The 17,304-nt window shown below is 44.8% G+C and overlaps 1 protein-coding gene across 2 annotated transcripts in view; it reads right to left on the bottom strand.

Moving 5' to 3' along the window:
- The window catches only part of Usp10 (ubiquitin specific peptidase 10), a 60,365-nt gene that overhangs the window by 15,488 nt on the left and 27,573 nt on the right, over window positions 1-17,304 (bottom strand). Inside the window, exons 3-6 of one of the 2 annotated variants that reach the window (XM_028880785.1) lie at window positions 16,299-16,356; window positions 10,723-11,754; window positions 642-733; window positions 6-115 (exon numbers count right to left, since the gene is read on the bottom strand). In XM_028880785.1, coding sequence (XP_028736618.1) covers window positions 6-115; window positions 642-733; window positions 10,723-11,754; window positions 16,299-16,356 — 1,292 coding nt within the window. The remainder of the gene's footprint in view (window positions 1-5; window positions 116-641; window positions 734-10,722; window positions 11,755-16,298; window positions 16,357-17,304) is intronic. The other variant, XM_028880786.1, reaches the window with a different exon arrangement.

Genomic DNA, 17,304 nt, shown 5'->3' with positions numbered 1-17,304 from the left:
CTTACAAGCTATCTATCATGGGCGTTGATGTGCAAGGCCTTTGCACTTTTGAGTACAGAGGAATGAACTTCATCAGGTGATACATCGGAGGGCAAGCCACCAATGCCTGCAGGGTCTAAATGTCGCAGTAAGGAAGTGTAAAGGAAATGAAACAGACACAGCAAACTTCCTAAAGGCATATAAAAACGAGATAAGCCAAGGACACTCAACTACTTCGATACGTAAACACAAAGGAATAAACCAAATAAGAAGACAGCTGCCTTGTAATGGCCATGTAAGGATCTGCTGTGGGCCAGGGTGACATTCAAGAACCTAGCTGAGCAAGATGCTCCCACTAGTTAGAGCAAAGCTTCCAGTTCTGAGTGGTCGTTCTATCCTACTATCTATAACCACTCCAATGAGAATAGAGCATGCCTGATTTTCTGTCCCTCACAGGTCAACAGATCAACCCTCTTCCAGAGGGTGGAGAAGTAGGGCTCAAGAGTCTGACTGACTATGAGGTAGGCAGACCAGGTGATGGCCCAGTCTGTGTTCAGAGTCCAGGCCAGCCGCCCTGTGGAAGCTTCACTAAGTCAGATGCACCCAGAGAGAAGGTGAGCACCATGGTGGCCAGTCCTGGGGATGGCATCCAGGAAGGATACGGCATTAATGTAGCACCAGTTTCCTTTATTGATCAGCCCGCGCGGTTGCAATGACACTGGCTTATGTATTAGGGTTACAGTCTCCAGGAACTCTGCAAGAGTCAAGAAGCAAATGAAGGCATTAACAACACTCCAGCAGCAGCAGCAGCATCCATGCCAAGGCATGTCTGAAGTGCTGAGAAAGCTCATCAGGAGAGCGTGTGTCCTCAGAAAGCCCATGTTATTAAAGCCTCACTTAGTTCAACATCAACTTTGTTACTAAATGAGGAATTGTTTCTTCCAATTAATATTTTCCTCCAAACATCAACATTTACTTATCTTCCTGTGAGAATATACTAGGAAGCACAAGTGACAGAAACCCACACAATCATTAGCAGCAGAGAGCAGATGTGGACGACGCTGGCCTCCCTGACCAAGGCAGACAGTGTGCCTCACTAGCAGCAAGGTGTCCTGGATACTTCAAAGGAACTTAGGAGTGAAAGTGTGTCTTCTGAACTCACATAAAACCTGGCATGTCACAGTGGGTGCTTGATGGCCACATATTAAGTGATAACTGCTCCTGCTAGTCACAGTTTCCATCAGAAGTCAAATCAGCAATCCATTCATTCTGCACTCTATTCCACACTCCATTCAGAAGCAGGTTTCTCTATTCAGATTCACCCCTGAAACCACTTTTTCCAGTCTTAAGAAAACTCTGAAGCCAGGCATAGTGGTGCACAGCTAGAGACTGGCAGATTTGTGTGAGGCCACCCAAGGCTACAAAGACCCTGTCTCAAAAAGAAAAGGAAAAAGAAACTGTGACTGTCATTTTCTACAACTACCCATCTTCACCACCACTGGATTTTTCCATAGCTTTGACCGGCCTGATACTATGCAGCCCAGACTAACCTCAAAGTCACAGCAATCCTTCTGCCTCAGCACTGGGATTACAAGTACATGCCATCAGGCCTATCTAGAAATGCATTTTTAAAACAAAGACAAGGAAGTCATGAATGGTGGCACATCCTTGTAGTTGTAGCACTTGGGAGACAGATACAGAAGGATCAGGAGTTTAAAGTCAGCCTCAGCCTATACAGTAGGTTCTAGACCAGTGTGGACTTCACGAGACTGTCTCAAAGACAAAAACAAAAGCAAACCTAGCCTTACAAGGCGTTGCACCTTCTAATACAAGCACTCAAGAGGCAGTGGCAGGCAACCTCTGTGAGTCTAAGGCTAGCCTCATCTACATAGAAGGTCCAGGCTCTTCCCACATCCCATAATGAATCCTGTAACAGTAATGGCTACAGTGAACATACTCCCTCATACTCAGCCTGTTGTTTACAACCCATAAGTGTTAACTGGGGGGACCTAGTTTTCAGTCATCTAGGAGCACCCTGTCTGCTTTGCTACAGGAACAGCATGCCTATGATCAACACACAATCTAGGCTCCAATTCAGGGTCATGCCATGATGCCTCCTTGACTTTTAAACCGTTTCACAGGAATGAAACACTAATGGGCACATGTGATATTCACTCCCATGCATGACAACAAACAAGAACCAAAACAGTTGTACTGGCAGGTCCTCGACTAGTGTCCAAAAGTCAAATGACAAAGTTAATTTGCATTGTTCAAATGTATATGTGCACGTGTGCAATACACACAAACACAGCAGGAGCACAGTAATTTTACATGGCTCATCTTTTTGAGAAAGTAAACTACTATAGGCTCCAGAGAAGCAGCAGGATGCATCCAGTGAAATAAGCATGTAAAGTTTGCCACCTCTTAGTAAAAGGCATAGGCTAGGACTTAAAGACACATGCTGACACCTCCCACCAGTGCCTGGAGCTGCCCATTGACATTCAAATTGACAGCAACTTTGCCAAAGAGGCATCTGACACCCCATCTTAAAGATGAGAAAACTGAGTCATAGAACTGAACTAGATGAAACTGTGGATCTACCTACCTGGCTTTCCTTTCCACTAAGATGAGTTCTACTGAAAATTCTTTCTATGGACTAGTGAGGTGGTTCAGCAGTTACAGGCACTTGCTGCCAGACCTGATGTTACTAACCCTAGTACCCGCATGGTGTAAAGAGGATTGATTCCTACAATCTGACTTCACAAACACACTTGGATATGCACATAAACATGCTCACAAGCACAAAAGGAGTTTTTAAATATCTGTACTGTTAAGGCATCACTCACTTTCTTCTTCCATCCTGTTCCCAATTGACCCTGGGCTGTACAAGGATTCACACCTTCCACTATGTGCCACAGTACAGGGGTGATCACAGTAACCTCCAAACCTGTGCATGCTCAACAACCACACCCCAACACAATGGCACAGGATTTCAAAGCAGCAATCAATGGCAAGATTTTACAAAATTAGAAGGTTTGGTCTTCCTGCTGTGGCTGACCTCTGGACGAACAGCTAATTTGTCCTGTGTGGCACCAAAGACTACAGTTGGCCCCGCTCTAGGCTAGCAATGAGCAGGACTCACTGTCCCTGATGAGAGCATTACACGCTGCAAGTTTAGCTGAGGAGATGTGAGAGGTGTGCTTCATCCAATCTAGGTCTGCAGATACACCAAGGGAGCAGCTGGAGGCTAAGGAAGCACAGACATCGGACAGTCATCGGACAGCAGGAAGGAGCGTCTACTAGGAGTAACAGAAAGCACACTGTCATATTGTTTGCACAGTGATGCAATAGTGAGTCTAACCTTGGCTCAGCAGGAGGTGTTAACACTGTGAATGGTGACTTACATTCAGGAATCAGTGTGCCATAGTCCCAATACTCCCACAATAACACACATCTCAAATTCAGAGTGCAACGTGCATTCTAATGGCCTTAACAGGGAGGAGCCAGAGGTCTGGGTAAGAGTGGAGAGCCATTGTGAACTGCTCAATAGGATCCTTGGCCAAGAAGTTAGACAGCAACATGATGGGGGGAGCTAAGAACTAGGAAGTGGCCAAACACTCAGGTTTCTGAATCGGAGAAAATTCTGTTTTCCTGGTGGTGTGAGAGGGCAAAGTCTTCTCGGGCTGGTTGAAGGTGAAGAAGAGATGGGGTACATTGACATTTACACCTGTTTGGACACAGGCACTGGAGAAAGTAGAAAAGACCAACAAGGGACAGGCACAGAGACCCACAGAACCTTCTTCCCTCCCATGCCCACTGTTCTGAGCAGCCTCAACTATGAACTGCAGGGGCAGGGAGAAGGTGCAAGTCCAGTGGCCTGAGTTCAAATCCCCAGAATCTACATTTTAGAAAAGTGAAGCAGGAAATCCACTTTTTTAAAAAGTAGGAGATAGGGATGGGGACATTTGCCTTTAATCCAAGCACTTTGGAGAAAGAGGTCAGTGGGCCTCTGATAATTCAGGATAGCTACCCAGCAAGTTCCGAGACTACATAAAGAGGCTCTACCTCAAACAAACTAAAACAAAACAAATCCCAGCATTCCTATGGAGAGACCACAGACTGAGAGAATTACCCCAAAGCCATGGGCCACCTAACCTGGATCTAGTATGCAGTGAAGTGTCAGAAGCAAGACTGCTCTAAAAACAAAACAGGTGAAGGTAAGAACTAACTTGCTAAAAGTTGTCCTCTAACCCCAAGATGCTTTAGTAGGCATGCACACCCATCCACACATACCATACATGAAAACACACTATAAGACTAGAGACAGTACTCTAAGTGCATTGCATCAGTTAAAAATAACCCAGCATCTATGACAAAGCTGATTCCTTTTCAAAAGGGGATGAGACAAGCTGCTTGCACTAAGTCCTAGGAACAAGCTTCTTTTGCTTTCCCAAGAAAGAGCACCATGGGCCACAGTGACTTCAACAGCCTGGGGGCTTCTACATATAGTAGAGCTCTGTGGACATGAGAACACATCCAACCTGAAGCCAACTATAATGACTCCTTTTGGACATTTACTCAGAAACCACATGCTCGGGTTGGTTTCTACACTGCCCTTCCCTGAAGAGCCAGCCAGTCAAAAAGCAGTTTCCGTTTTTCCTTCCAAGACAGTAAGCTTATCTCTTAGCACCATCCAGTGGCTTGTTCGAGAACTGCAAGCATACAGACAGGAACTACAAAGCAAGATGTGGAGCAGATAGGACTAAGGAGTGCTCAAACCTTCTCTGCCCTCTGGTGCAACCCTCAGGTGCTCCTTACAGACAAATAGAGAAGACATACCTAGACTTTTCCCTAGATTATTCTACTGTTCTCTTGGGGCTGGAGAGATAGCTCAGTGCCTTAGAGCATTTCTTGCTCTCAGAGAGGACCAGGGTTTGGTTCCAAGCACTCACATCACCATCTCACATCCATCATTGCCAGGCTCTCAACCATCCCTACCTCCAGTTCCTGGGAATAAGATGACCTCTTCTGACCTCCGCCCACACCACACAAACTGTACGAGAATAAAACAAGCAAGCAAAACAACCATACACATAAAATATAAATAAAAATAACTGCGACTGGAGAGATGGCTCAGTGGTTAAGAGCACCGGCTGCTCTGCTCTTCCAGAGGTCCTGAGTTCAGTTTCCGGCAACCACATGGTGGCTCACAACCATCTGTAATGAGATCTGGTGCCCTCTTCTGGCGTGCAGGCATACATGCAGGCAGAACACTAGATACATAATAAATCTTTAAAATAAATAAATAAGATGAAAATGAAAATAATTATTCTCTTTTTCCAGAAAAGGTTTCTCTAGTGCCAATCTGTTACTCAGGTCTCCAGCCACCCTAAGTCCTGCTCTCTGAGACTGAAGTCCCACAGCAGGTAATACTATCTGCCTTTATCACTACTGGTAAATTTCTTCCTGGATTCAAAGTTCTTTGAAAACAAGACCCTAATGCTGATAATTCTCAACAGAATTCTCCCTGCCCTTTGTCCCCAGACTGCAGCCCCAACCCTGCTGGCTGCCTGAAGTCTTCCCTCCTGGCTAATATGAGTTGCTGCCTGTTTCTTAGGCACCTTAATTTAGGCACTTTAATTCTTACTTAGTTAATTAAAACTTAGTTTCTTATCTCATCCCTTAAACAAGGGATGGCCAATCTGCTCTCCCTGCCCTACCTAGTAGATACTGGCTAGACCACCACCCAGATTTGGTATAGCCACCCAAATCCATTCCAGATCATCAGAAATGGCCCAATGATCTGAAACAAAACTCATTTATCTCACAGTTAACAAAGCTCAGGCTGCTGCCACTAGGCCTGCTTACCTAAGATGTATATCTGGAATCACATGGTGGAAGGAGAGCTGACTCCTGAAACTTGTCCTCTGGCCTCTACACATGTGTGCACGCACGTACACATACCCTACAATAATCACACACAAACAGAAAGAACAGACGACCTAGGAGCTGGATTGACACCTGGCACTGCCACTTCCTTCATTTTGTAATCGGAAGCGGTCGGTGCCTTTAATTCCTCCTTCACCAGGTGCAATGAGCGAGGACAGTGACAATACAGAGAAATGCACACTAGCCCCGGACATGGTCAGCCCCTTCTAGATATCCCATAAGCCTCCTTAGAAAGAGGCAGAGCAGAACCTGGGCAGTGGGTGGCTCATACTTTTAATCCCAGCACTAGGGAGGAAGAGACAGGAGGATCTCGTGAGTTTGAGGCCATTCTGGCCTACAGAGCGAGTTCCAGGATAGCCAGAGCTATAAAAAGAAACCCAGTCTCGAAAAACCAAAAAAAGGGGGTGGGGGGGCAAAGCAGAGCCAGCAGGTGGCTCACCTGCCATCAAGTCTTAGTTCATCCTCAGGACCCACATGGCAGAGCAGAGAACCAACTCCCAAGCGGTCCTCTGACCATGACATTGAGTTTGGGTGCTCATAACCATGGATGTGTGCACAAACACAGAAAAATAAACAATGAGGTGTAACTTCTTTAAAGAGGCACCTGCGGTCTAGAGAGATGGCTCAGTAGTTAAGAACACTTGCTGCTGTTGCAGAGGACCCAGGTTCAGTTCCCGACCACACACACCTAACATCTACAACTCCAGTTCCAAAGGGTTCCACACCCTCTTCTGACCTCCTTGGTCACTGCACACATGTGCACAGATACTCATGGAGGCAAAACACCCATACACATAAAATAAAAACTTGTCAATTGAGTACACACTGCTAATGCCAACTCACAAGGTAGAGGCAGATGGATCTCTGAGTTCAATGCCAGTCTGGTTTACAAAGTGAGTTCCCAGACAACCAGGGTTATACAGTGAGCCCCTTTCTCAAACAAACAAAAAAAAAAAAAAACAATAAAAAAAAACCCACCTTGAAAAAAAGGCAATCTAAGTGGGAGGAAAAGTAAAGACAAGAGTTTGAGAAAACACCTCATCATTCCAAAAAGAAACAATCTATATTTCCCAAAACCAGAACTTTTGAACATTTTGTGACTATATACCAGTAAGTTCCATTTCAAAAGAAATGAGCAGCTGTAAAACTGATTCTAGTTGAAAATCTTAAGGTTAAGATCAAAGCCTCCATACCCACTGCTCCTGCTCTGTAATTCATGCCCTTCACAGGAAACCTGCTCCTTCAGTGACTGCCACACAGCCAAAGGTAAAGCCCCACCATTCTCAAATCACAGAGAGGGGACTGCTGGAGCCCTTCACTTCCTCCTGCTCAGTTCCTTTACTGGGGACTGCACTCATTCTAGCCTGATCCACAAGCCTGCTGACTTGTGCTCAGGTCATCACTGCTAGCTTTTAAAGCTTTATCTTCTCTTAGAGCCAAATACTAGAAACTGGCTGCAACACCAAATTCTCCAGAAACTTCTTTTTATTCAAGGCAAATTTTGGGAACGGGGCCCCAATGCATCTTTCTCATAGAAGTTGGTAGAACTATCCAAACAATGCATATGGAATGGTAGTGCCAAATGACTCATAAACTAAAACCAACGTCTCCACTTTGGTAAAACTGCAGGCATTAAACGGTTGAGCAGACTCAAGCTTTCTTATGCAATCTGTTGACACAAGAAAAACTAAATCACTAATATTCTTTTTAAATATCAAGAAATACAGACCTCCCATACTATAAATGATTCAACACAGACCACCTACAAATGGATAATAGTTAGCACTGAGTTTTCAAGGCAGCTCAAGCTTATGTCTTAAGGGTTTTCCTACATGGCTTGTTTTCACAAGATCTAAGGGTAGAAGTCATACTTGCACTGGTTCTGAAAGCCCAACAGCTGCCTAGCCATCCAGGACCTGCTGTACCCCAGTGCCTAACCACCCAGTATGTAACTATACTCCGGTACCTAGCCTAACCATTAATGCCTAGTCACTGTCACATTTCTAGGCCTTCCTTTCCTCACTCTTACCTCTTGGGAAGAACTTGTTTCGTTTCAACAACGTTTGCTTGTTTAGGTACAACAGCAAAGTGACCTAAACTACCATTAGTACAAGGTCTCAAGTCAGTTCTAAGCCACCGAAACGATAATCTTAGACTGTATTGTCATTCGCACTTAAAATACAGGGAGACACATTCATCCCTCTGGGCAGCCTCAGCTTACAATGGCTGTCCAGCATCCATGAATGAAGCAGCTAGGTACCTACCCCACATAGCTGGACAGACTTCAAGGGCTCAGCTTACCAAGTTCTCTTCCACTGGATTTAATGTGGGCACTTGGCGAGTTTCTCTTTGCCTGGAGTTATTTATATTCCTTGAAAGCTGACACATAGTTTTAAAGATCGAATATGAAATTGGGCTCGGAAGCCTTTCCTAGCTGGGATCTAAAATATGATTAAAGCAAGGGTGCAGTGACAAGAGCACACAGCAGCTTCCCAGGACTGGCTCACAAACAAGGGAGTCACAACAGTCAGCCCTCAGAACCTTGCTGTCCCGCTTACTCCTGATGGTGGTGTGCAGACACTGCTCTCCAGCCAGCAAACACCAGCTCCATGGATTATCAACTTTCCTTTCACTGCTTTCTTGATTCAGTTACTCCTACTAAAAATAGCCAATAGGGCTGGGTGGTGGTGGTGGTAGTGGTAGTGGTAGTGGTGGTAGTGGTGGTAGTGCACGCCTTTAATTCCAGCACTCAGGAGGCAGAGGCAGGTGGATCTCTGAGTTCGAGCCAGCCTGGTCTACAGAGCAAGATCCAGGAGACAGCCAGGACTGCTTACACAGAGAAACTCTGTCTTAAAAAACCAAAAAACAACCCCCCTCAAAAAGGGGGGGGGGCCAATATGCATTTAGAATGACATAAATGGAAGCCTGTCTCTCCATCCCTCAGACTGTCTGATTAGAACTGGTAGTCTTTTGGTGTAAAGATTTATGCTGGCTGGCCTAGAAGTCATAGGGATCCACCTGGTAGACTAGGTTGCTGGCAACAGGTCCCAGAATAGACCTGTCTCGACCCCCAATGTTGGAGTTACAGGTACACAGTCCACATCTGGCTTTTTTTACATGGATGCTGGAAATTCAAACCCAGATCTTCATGACTGCATAACAAGTGCTCTTACCTACTGAGGCACCTCCCCAGTCCTGCAATGAATACATTCTAGGAGAAACACACCCAATATGTATTAAAGAAATCAGGTAGGGCATACAGGTGTGCAGGGCATACAGGTGTGCAGCTAGAACCCAGCACTTGGGAGACTGGCAAGGAGACTAATATGTGAAAAGCTTTGTGCTACAAAGTAAAGCTGAAAAGAACAATGGGCTGGAGAGATGGCTCAGAGGTTCAGTGCACTTGTTGCTCTTAAGAAGATATGGGTTCAATTCCCAGCACCCACACATGGCGCACATGCAGGCAAAACACACATAAAATAAAATGAGTAAACCTTTTAAAATTTTTTTAATTAAAATAAAAAGAAAAGAAGGAAAAAGCACGGTGGGAGTGGTCGCAAAGAAGAAAGTCACTTTTCTTCAAAACTATGATCCCTAAGGCTGGAGCAGTGCTCAGCGGCTTAGCAGCACTGACCACCAGTCCAAAGGACCTGGATTTGACTCCCAGCACTCACATAAGGGTTCCAGGTTTGATGCTGTCTTCTGGCATCTGCTGGCACTAATACACAAGTGATGCCTAGACATACAAGAAGGCAAAAGACTCACATACATAAAACTTAAAAATTTTAAAAAGTAATAATAAATTATTCCAGTGGCGTGTAGTGGCACTCCTTGTAATCCCAGCACTCAGGAGGTAGAAGCAGAGGAAGAGCCACTTTGAAGATAGCCTGGGCTAAAATGCACCTTCAAAACCAGCCTGTGCTATAATATGAAGCCCAAAATAATAAAAATAAAAAGATTCTATCCATTTTCTCATTTGAAGAGACTTCAGAACAACATATCTCAAATAGGGACTAAAATGTCCCCTTTGTTTTGGCTTTTTTGGAGACAAGGTCTTGCTACTGAAGCCAGGCTGGCCTCGAACTGCCACTCCTCCTGCCTCCGCCTCCCGAGAGCTGGAATTACAGGTATGTGTTTCCACACACAGCCATAATTGTGATGTTTCAAAGCCAAGACTTGCAGTCACCCCCAGCCATCAGGAGGATGCACCTTAATGTCTGTTGGGACTCTGAGCACTCCAAGGACACACTGCAGCAGTCTCGGGAGCTGAAGACCTGTTTTTTGCACCTAAGCACCCAGCTCCTGTGTCTCTTGACTTCCCACCTTCAGCTTGGTGCTGAATAAAATCACTCAACCCAAAGTCACTAAGGGAAGGGAGGGGGGCTGCATTATTTTTTTTTAATGCCTTTTTCTATACTGATAGAGAAAAAGAAGAAATTATACAAAAAGTATACCCTAATTACAGCACAGGACACATCTGTCACACATTCCAACACTACAGCACCACAACATGGAAATGAAATTTGTCAATAAGAACTCATTTTTAAAAAAGCAAGCAAGCAAACAAACAAAAAACCATGAGGTTTTCCCGTTTACATAAAAGTATGGCACCTTTTCCTTCCATCTTTCTTCTTGTGTATATTGTTTTACAACTGGATGTTAATGCATATGTGCCCTTTACTTCCTGTTACTTACTACACAGGTCAGCTACCACTGTTGTGGGTACCAATACACTACACAGTGTGTCCCTAAGACCTGAGCCCATCTCCATTCAGCCTGTCTGTTTAACTGTACCTGCAATCTTTATGGCTACGGGATCCTCTGAAACTGGAACAAGCCCTTCTTTGACTTCCACCTGCTTTTCAGAGGCCAGGGGAGATGGGACAGGGGGGGAACACTTAGTTTCCACAAATGCCATGGGTGAAGAGGAAGAGGGCTTAGAATCATGAAAGAGGCTAGCCCAGGACTTTGTGGGCTGGCTAATGGGGATGGCCCCAGATGCAGAGAGCACACTATCAGCACGAAGTGACTGGCTCTCAGGCTTTGCAGGGTCCAAGTCTGTGCTTTCCTCAGTGTGCAACTCTACCCCATTGGCAGCAGTGTCCTCGCCCAAGGATTCAAGTATTTTTCCATTAGCAACTGCAAGATTCTCAGTAGTTTCGGTGCCAGGGTAGGGCTGAGTCACAGCTGTCCTTAGAAGGCTGTCTGCAGGGAGGCAGGGTTGCTCCAAGTCAGTTCCATGGCAGCCCTCGAGCAGCCCTGCAGTCCTGCCATCACCACCTAGTGTTCTGGGGAAAGGACTGTCAGGCACAGGGTCACTGATAAAGTCCATGGGATTCTGAGGGCTGTCACAAGTCCTGGGCATAACTGAAGGAAGCATATCGACCATGAACTCAGCATCCTCCACACCCACACTGTTCGTGACTGCTGAACTGGCATGGCCGTTGACCAGGGCAGCTGGGGAAACACCCTCATCACCACCATCTTTCAGGTAACTGTAGTATCCAGGGGGGCGCTTCTTCTTCTTTTTACGCTCCCTTTGACCAAGACCACCAGCACCACCATCATTTTCCAAGGTTTCTGCCTCCACATTAGAGCTGTTTTCCAGAGCCAGGGCCGAGCTTGGGTACTGGTCAATGGAGCTGTAGTTCTCATCTTTTTCTATGCCCTCAGGGATCTTTTTGGAAGTTGTGCAACCAAGAATAAACTCAGGTGCCTGAGGGTTCAAGGTGCTTGAAATACTGTAGCTAGGGGTTCTCGGCAAACCATCACTTGGTTTGATGACTTCGTCAACACCGAACTCAATCCTCTGATGTTCTTGTCCTGCTGAGAAGAAATAATCAGTCAATGTGCATCCATTCCAAGCACAGGATGCAAGCTAAATAGTATCAAAAGCATTCATCCTCTTTGAGAGGTGACACCTTGTATTCTTTTCTGAAACAGTATATGTTATTATTTTAATAATCTGTTGAAAATGACATCTATAAAACAAGAGTAAATCAGGGGTATGAAAAATAGAGGTTTATCCTTACCTGTGGTTATCTAGGTAACTAAGAAAGACTTTCAAAAGACCAAAAAAAAAAGTAGAAATTAAATTAAATTAAATTTCTAATTAAAAAATTAGTGGGACATGTGATTCCAGTACTGGAGTGGTAGAGGTAGGATTAGGAATCCAAGATCACCCACCATTATATGGCAGCCATACTATATAAACAAATAAGTATCTCATTGCTTAAAAATATTCCTCAGACATACAGTTCAGTGGTAGATAGCATCCTTACTCGGCTTTAATCACATCTTGTTTAAAGAAAAAACAAAAACAAAAACAAAAGCATGTTGGCTCACACCTGTAATCCCAGCAAGCAGAACCGAGTCATGAGAAGTCCAAGTTCCAGGCAGGACTAGCCGGTGAGACCGTGGGCCTCCCTGCGAATGGACTTCCTTGTGCTTGCTTTATGCCCAGGCTGAGAAAGTGTGGACTCTGAGAGCACAACCTGAGACACTGGTACATCAGCTTCTCCCTAGAAGCTGCAGAACCATGAGCTCTGAGGCAGAGCCCTGAGGCAGTCTCTGTGCAAAGTCAGACCCTTCCAGTGTCCTTCTCTTGGCTCTCTTGGATTCCTCCAATGAACACCGTAACTGAGGTCTAGATGTGGCCCTTGCTTTAACAGCAGCTAACTAGTAACTAAATTCACACTGGATTGACCCCAGAAGTGGTAAAGACACTTTCAGGCCTACAAAAACAAGTTAGGAGTGAAGTGAACTTTGGGGGAATCTGAGACAGGATTAACTATGTGGCCCAAGGATCACAGGTATGCAACAATGTACCATTGCAAGCTCCAATATGCACTGTTTTTAGTTAACCTCACCCTGAACCTCCCATACATGTCAAGGTGAACAGTGTATCTTAGTCCATGTCTCTGAAAGAAGACTACTAGAATCAACTATGTCCTTTCACATGAAAAACCACTGTTATTTGATATTTTGGTGAAATAGTCATGTATATTAAATTAATGAAAGGAAACACAACTTCAAGTCTGGTATAGGTTAGCAGTAGTTTTCAAGTCCTGCATTTCAAGGACAGAATTATAACCTCAAAATTGTGTTCTAAGTATGTTTTGTGCTAGAGGGCTTAAAAGACTTTTCACAGGAAGGGAAAAAAAAAACCCGCAGATTCATCAAGAAGGCAATGACACGCTAATTAGATAAAGGAGGAAGAAGATGTCCATAGCTGGGATGGGAAGAAAGGCTATCCTGTACCAAACAATGACTATAAGACCACAGCAGGTTTGCCTCTGTTTGCAGCTGGCCAATGAGCAGTTTTGTTTCCTCACTTTGAAATGGATTACCAAAGAGTAAAGACTTCTATTACATCTGGAGGCAGAGGTCTATTCCATGATGCTTCTAGGTACATCTAATCCACAATGCTTGGAGGTACCAGGCACAAACACTGAAGTGTGTGTGTTTGAAGGAAGACTACCCTTTGAGACATGTATACTGTGAAGTCATTCAGAATTACTGTGCTCTGTGCTATGAAGCTTACAGAAGATTGACTGTTCCCAACAGAAATTGCCTTCCACATCCATTCTTAATCAGGGAACACTATTCTAGGATGTGACGTGGTATCAGAGAAACACTCTAGCATCTATCCACCATGGTACTTCAGGATAGTTCTTCTTATTCTCACAAGGGGCATACTGACAGCAGAAAGCTCAGACTAAGACCTGTCTTCAAGTGAAGAAAGGAGAGGCCTGCAACCATGACTCTGAATAGGAGTCAACCCCTTGGCGTGTGGGCAGTATGTCTGCCAGGGAAGGAGAACAGCTAGAGAAATAAGGGCGTTCCAGGCTGGGGATGGATTGGTAGTTAAGAGCACTGGCTGCTCTTCCAGAAGACCCAGGTTCCGTTCCCAGCACCCACATGGCAGCTCATGTCCTCTTCTGGCTTTTGTGGGCACCAGGAATACACTTAAAAGGTATGCCACACACATAATTTTCTTTAAAAAAAAAAAAAAAAAAAAAAAAAACAAGGGCATCTTAAGGCAACATTTCTCAAAGTGAGTTTCATCAAGGACATATACCTCCATGGTGTGTTAGAAATTTCCCAAGCAGGGAAGACAAAGTTCCTGCTTAGGGAGTTTACATTTACTGACAAGACCAACGTGAATTATCAAAGATTAACAGTGCAAAAGAAAGGCAAGAGGACCAAGCGGTGGTGGTGGTGGTGGTGGCGCACACCTTTAATCCCAGCATTCAGGAGGCAGAGCCAGGCGGATCTCTGTGAGTTTGAGGTAAGCCTGGTCTACAGAGTGAGATCCAGGACAGGCACCAAAATTACAGAGGACCCTGTCTTATAAATAAATAAATAAATAAATAAATAAATAAATAAATAAATAAATAAATAGCCCCCTCCCACCCCCAAAGAAAGGCAAGAGGGATTGCAGCTGTGACTCAGTGGGAAGCTGACTGGTCAATACAAGAAAAGACTGAGAAAAGTTTATGAGCATACTGTTGCAGTGGGGTATGGTGACACCCTTTAACCACAGCATTCCCACGGAATCTATGCAGAGAGCAGCAGAACTTCAACAGTTAACTTGATGGACAGCAAGGACACACTGATTCAAAGTTCAGCAACTTAGAAAGAGTGGCAGATAAAGGACAAGGCACAAGGTGCCCTGAGGTCACCTGCTGTGACTGCCGATGCTGGGAGGCAGAGAAGGAAGCACTTATGTCATGCATTCTCACACATACTGAAGGGTCACAGCATTGTAAACAGACACTAGGCAATGACACACATTCAGAAATGAATGTGGTCCCCGTCACCTACTGCTGGACAGTCTTAAAGGGAGGCAGACTCATTATGGTGGTATGGAAGACTCTATGGCAGTAGTTCTCAACATTCTAATGCTGCGACCATTTAATACAGTTCTTCATGTTGTGGTGACCCCATCCATAAAATTATTTCACTGACACTTCATAATTAATTTTGCACTGTTATGAATTGCAACATAAATATCTGATATGCCGGATATCTGATGTGACTCCAAAGGGGTTATGACCCACAGGTTGAGAACCACTGCTCTATGGTGAGAGAACTAAACAGGCTTTAGAGAAAAGAGCCTTTGAGTGGTCCTAACAACTAACTGTGCAAGCAGGCATTAAGACTCTAGAAGCAGCCAGGCTGCTGTGGCGCATGCCCTTAATCCCAGCACTTGGGAGGCAGAGCCAGGTGGAGCTCTGTGAATTCAAGGCCAGCCTGGTCTACAGAGTGAGATCCAGGACAGGCACCAAAGCTATATGGAGAAACCCTGTCTCAAAAAAAAAAAAAAGGGGGGGGCTCAGCGGTTAAGAGCACCTGCTGCTCTTCCAGATGTTCTGAGTTCAATTCCCAGCAACCACATGGTGGCTCATAATCCTCTGTAATGAGATCTGGCACCCTTCTTTGGCCTGCAGGGACACATGCAGGCAGAACACTGTATATACAATAAATAAATAATTTAAAAAAAAAACTCTCGAAGCATTTTCAGCAAAATTAAAGCCAGACTTAGGAAGAGAGAGAAGAGACTGGAGACAAGGAGCCGGGTAACAATAAGTGGGTGGAGATGCATACAACCCAACACCGAGGCAGGGGACAAGGCCATTGACAAGCGAGAAGAGTTAACACACGGGAAGGAACAGACCAATACAGGTGCAAACGTGTAGATACTCACTACACGAAAAGCAGAGACAGATGCTCCAAGGGACCCAGACTCCTGGAGTTGGACACCAGCAGATTAAAGAGCAGGTCGCTTCTAGAGCTCTATTCGATTTGCTAATTGTACTAAGCTATTTGTTACTAAACCTGCCCGTTCCCTTCAGATCTCCTATTACAGCTCACTGCAGAACTGTTAACATTTCTATTAGTCACTTTCTGAGATGTTACTGTAGAAAAGGCCAGCTAAGTATTTTCAAGCTTATATGTCAACCTAATTAACACACTATCATGAATCTGACATGCTAACTAAACATGGAATCTAATCCCTGGCTCTTAAAAAAGTGATTTTCTTTTAGATCCTTGGAAGCCACCAGGAACCTTATCTGGTCTGGTTGAGTTTGGGCCTGTGATGACTGCACAGCCAAGATGTGTTAAACACCAGTGCTATTCAGAGTCACATATGCAGGCCTCTCCTTTCTTCATCTGAAAGATGGGTCTCAGTCTGAGCTTTCTGCTGTCAGTGTGCCTCTTGGGAGAATAAGAAGAACTATCCTGAAGTACCATAGCCCACCCTCAAATAAATGAATAAACTTTTAAGTGGGGGAAAAAAAGATATGAACCAATGGAGGACATGTCTGCAGGTTTCATGCCCACCTAGCACACGTGATCTAGCTTACCATCTGGTAGTTCATCTTCAGCCTGTATGCCACACAGAGTCCCACTGTATGGAGGGAGCTGTGTAAGAAATCAGAAAGCAAATCTTAACAGAGGATTAAAACCCAACATAAATCATTGCATTAATTCAATACTTCCTTTAAGTTCCATCTCATGACATCACTTTCCCAGAAAGACACACATAAAATCTGGTAAAATCTGAATCCAACAGTTTAGGAGTGCTTTCAATTATTTACCATTACTAAATACACTGAAATGAGGCTGGAAAACTGAAAACAGACTCCTGATGTGTACAGGCTACACCGAAACCCTTCCAGCACATCCTGCCTGCCTTTCTTCCTTCCACAGGATGTATTACGTCAGTGGTGAACCCAGATCCTGTGCTGTCCATCCACTGGTGGAAATGGCCATTCTTGGTTGTTCAGTGGCAAACAGCAACACAGCTGGCAGATGTAGAGCCCGGGCTTTGAACAGATGGCAGAAAGAAGCCCATAGGAAGAAAGGGCCTGGAAACTGTGAATTAATAGTTTGAAATCACCCTTCTTGTTTGGAAGAAAGAAAACATATGCCTGGCTACATCATGAAAACCACAGAAATTTTATGAACCTCTCAAATACTTCTCCCTGCCAACTCCACATTTATGTAAGAGCCGGGGATGTCTGAGGGGTGAGTAGACAGAACAAAACAACACCTGCTGCAGCATTTCTGTCTGGTCACTAACGTCCAGACATAGCCCAATAGTCTGTGGAGCCTGGGGTGTGCAGCTTAAGGTCTCTAGCTGGTGCTCATGCCAATCACTATCTGCTGTTTTAGTGGTCTCCAATGGACTCTTAGGTAGCCAACACAATGGTTATAAGAGGTAAGTTTACTCCCCCCATCCTGCCCCCCATGGTAATGACAAATAAGAAAAACACAGTGACTGGAAAGGAACCCAACCACTCAGGACTTGGCGCCAAGAGGCAGCCCAGTACTGAACACCTTGACACACAAGCAAACCTCTCCACATGT

This window comes from Peromyscus leucopus, chromosome 5, assembly GCF_004664715.2.
Source record: "Peromyscus leucopus breed LL Stock chromosome 5, UCI_PerLeu_2.1, whole genome shotgun sequence".
Classification (NCBI taxonomy): domain Eukaryota; kingdom Metazoa; phylum Chordata; class Mammalia; order Rodentia; family Cricetidae; genus Peromyscus; species Peromyscus leucopus.
This window is presented reverse-complemented; position numbering and strand designations above follow the sequence as displayed.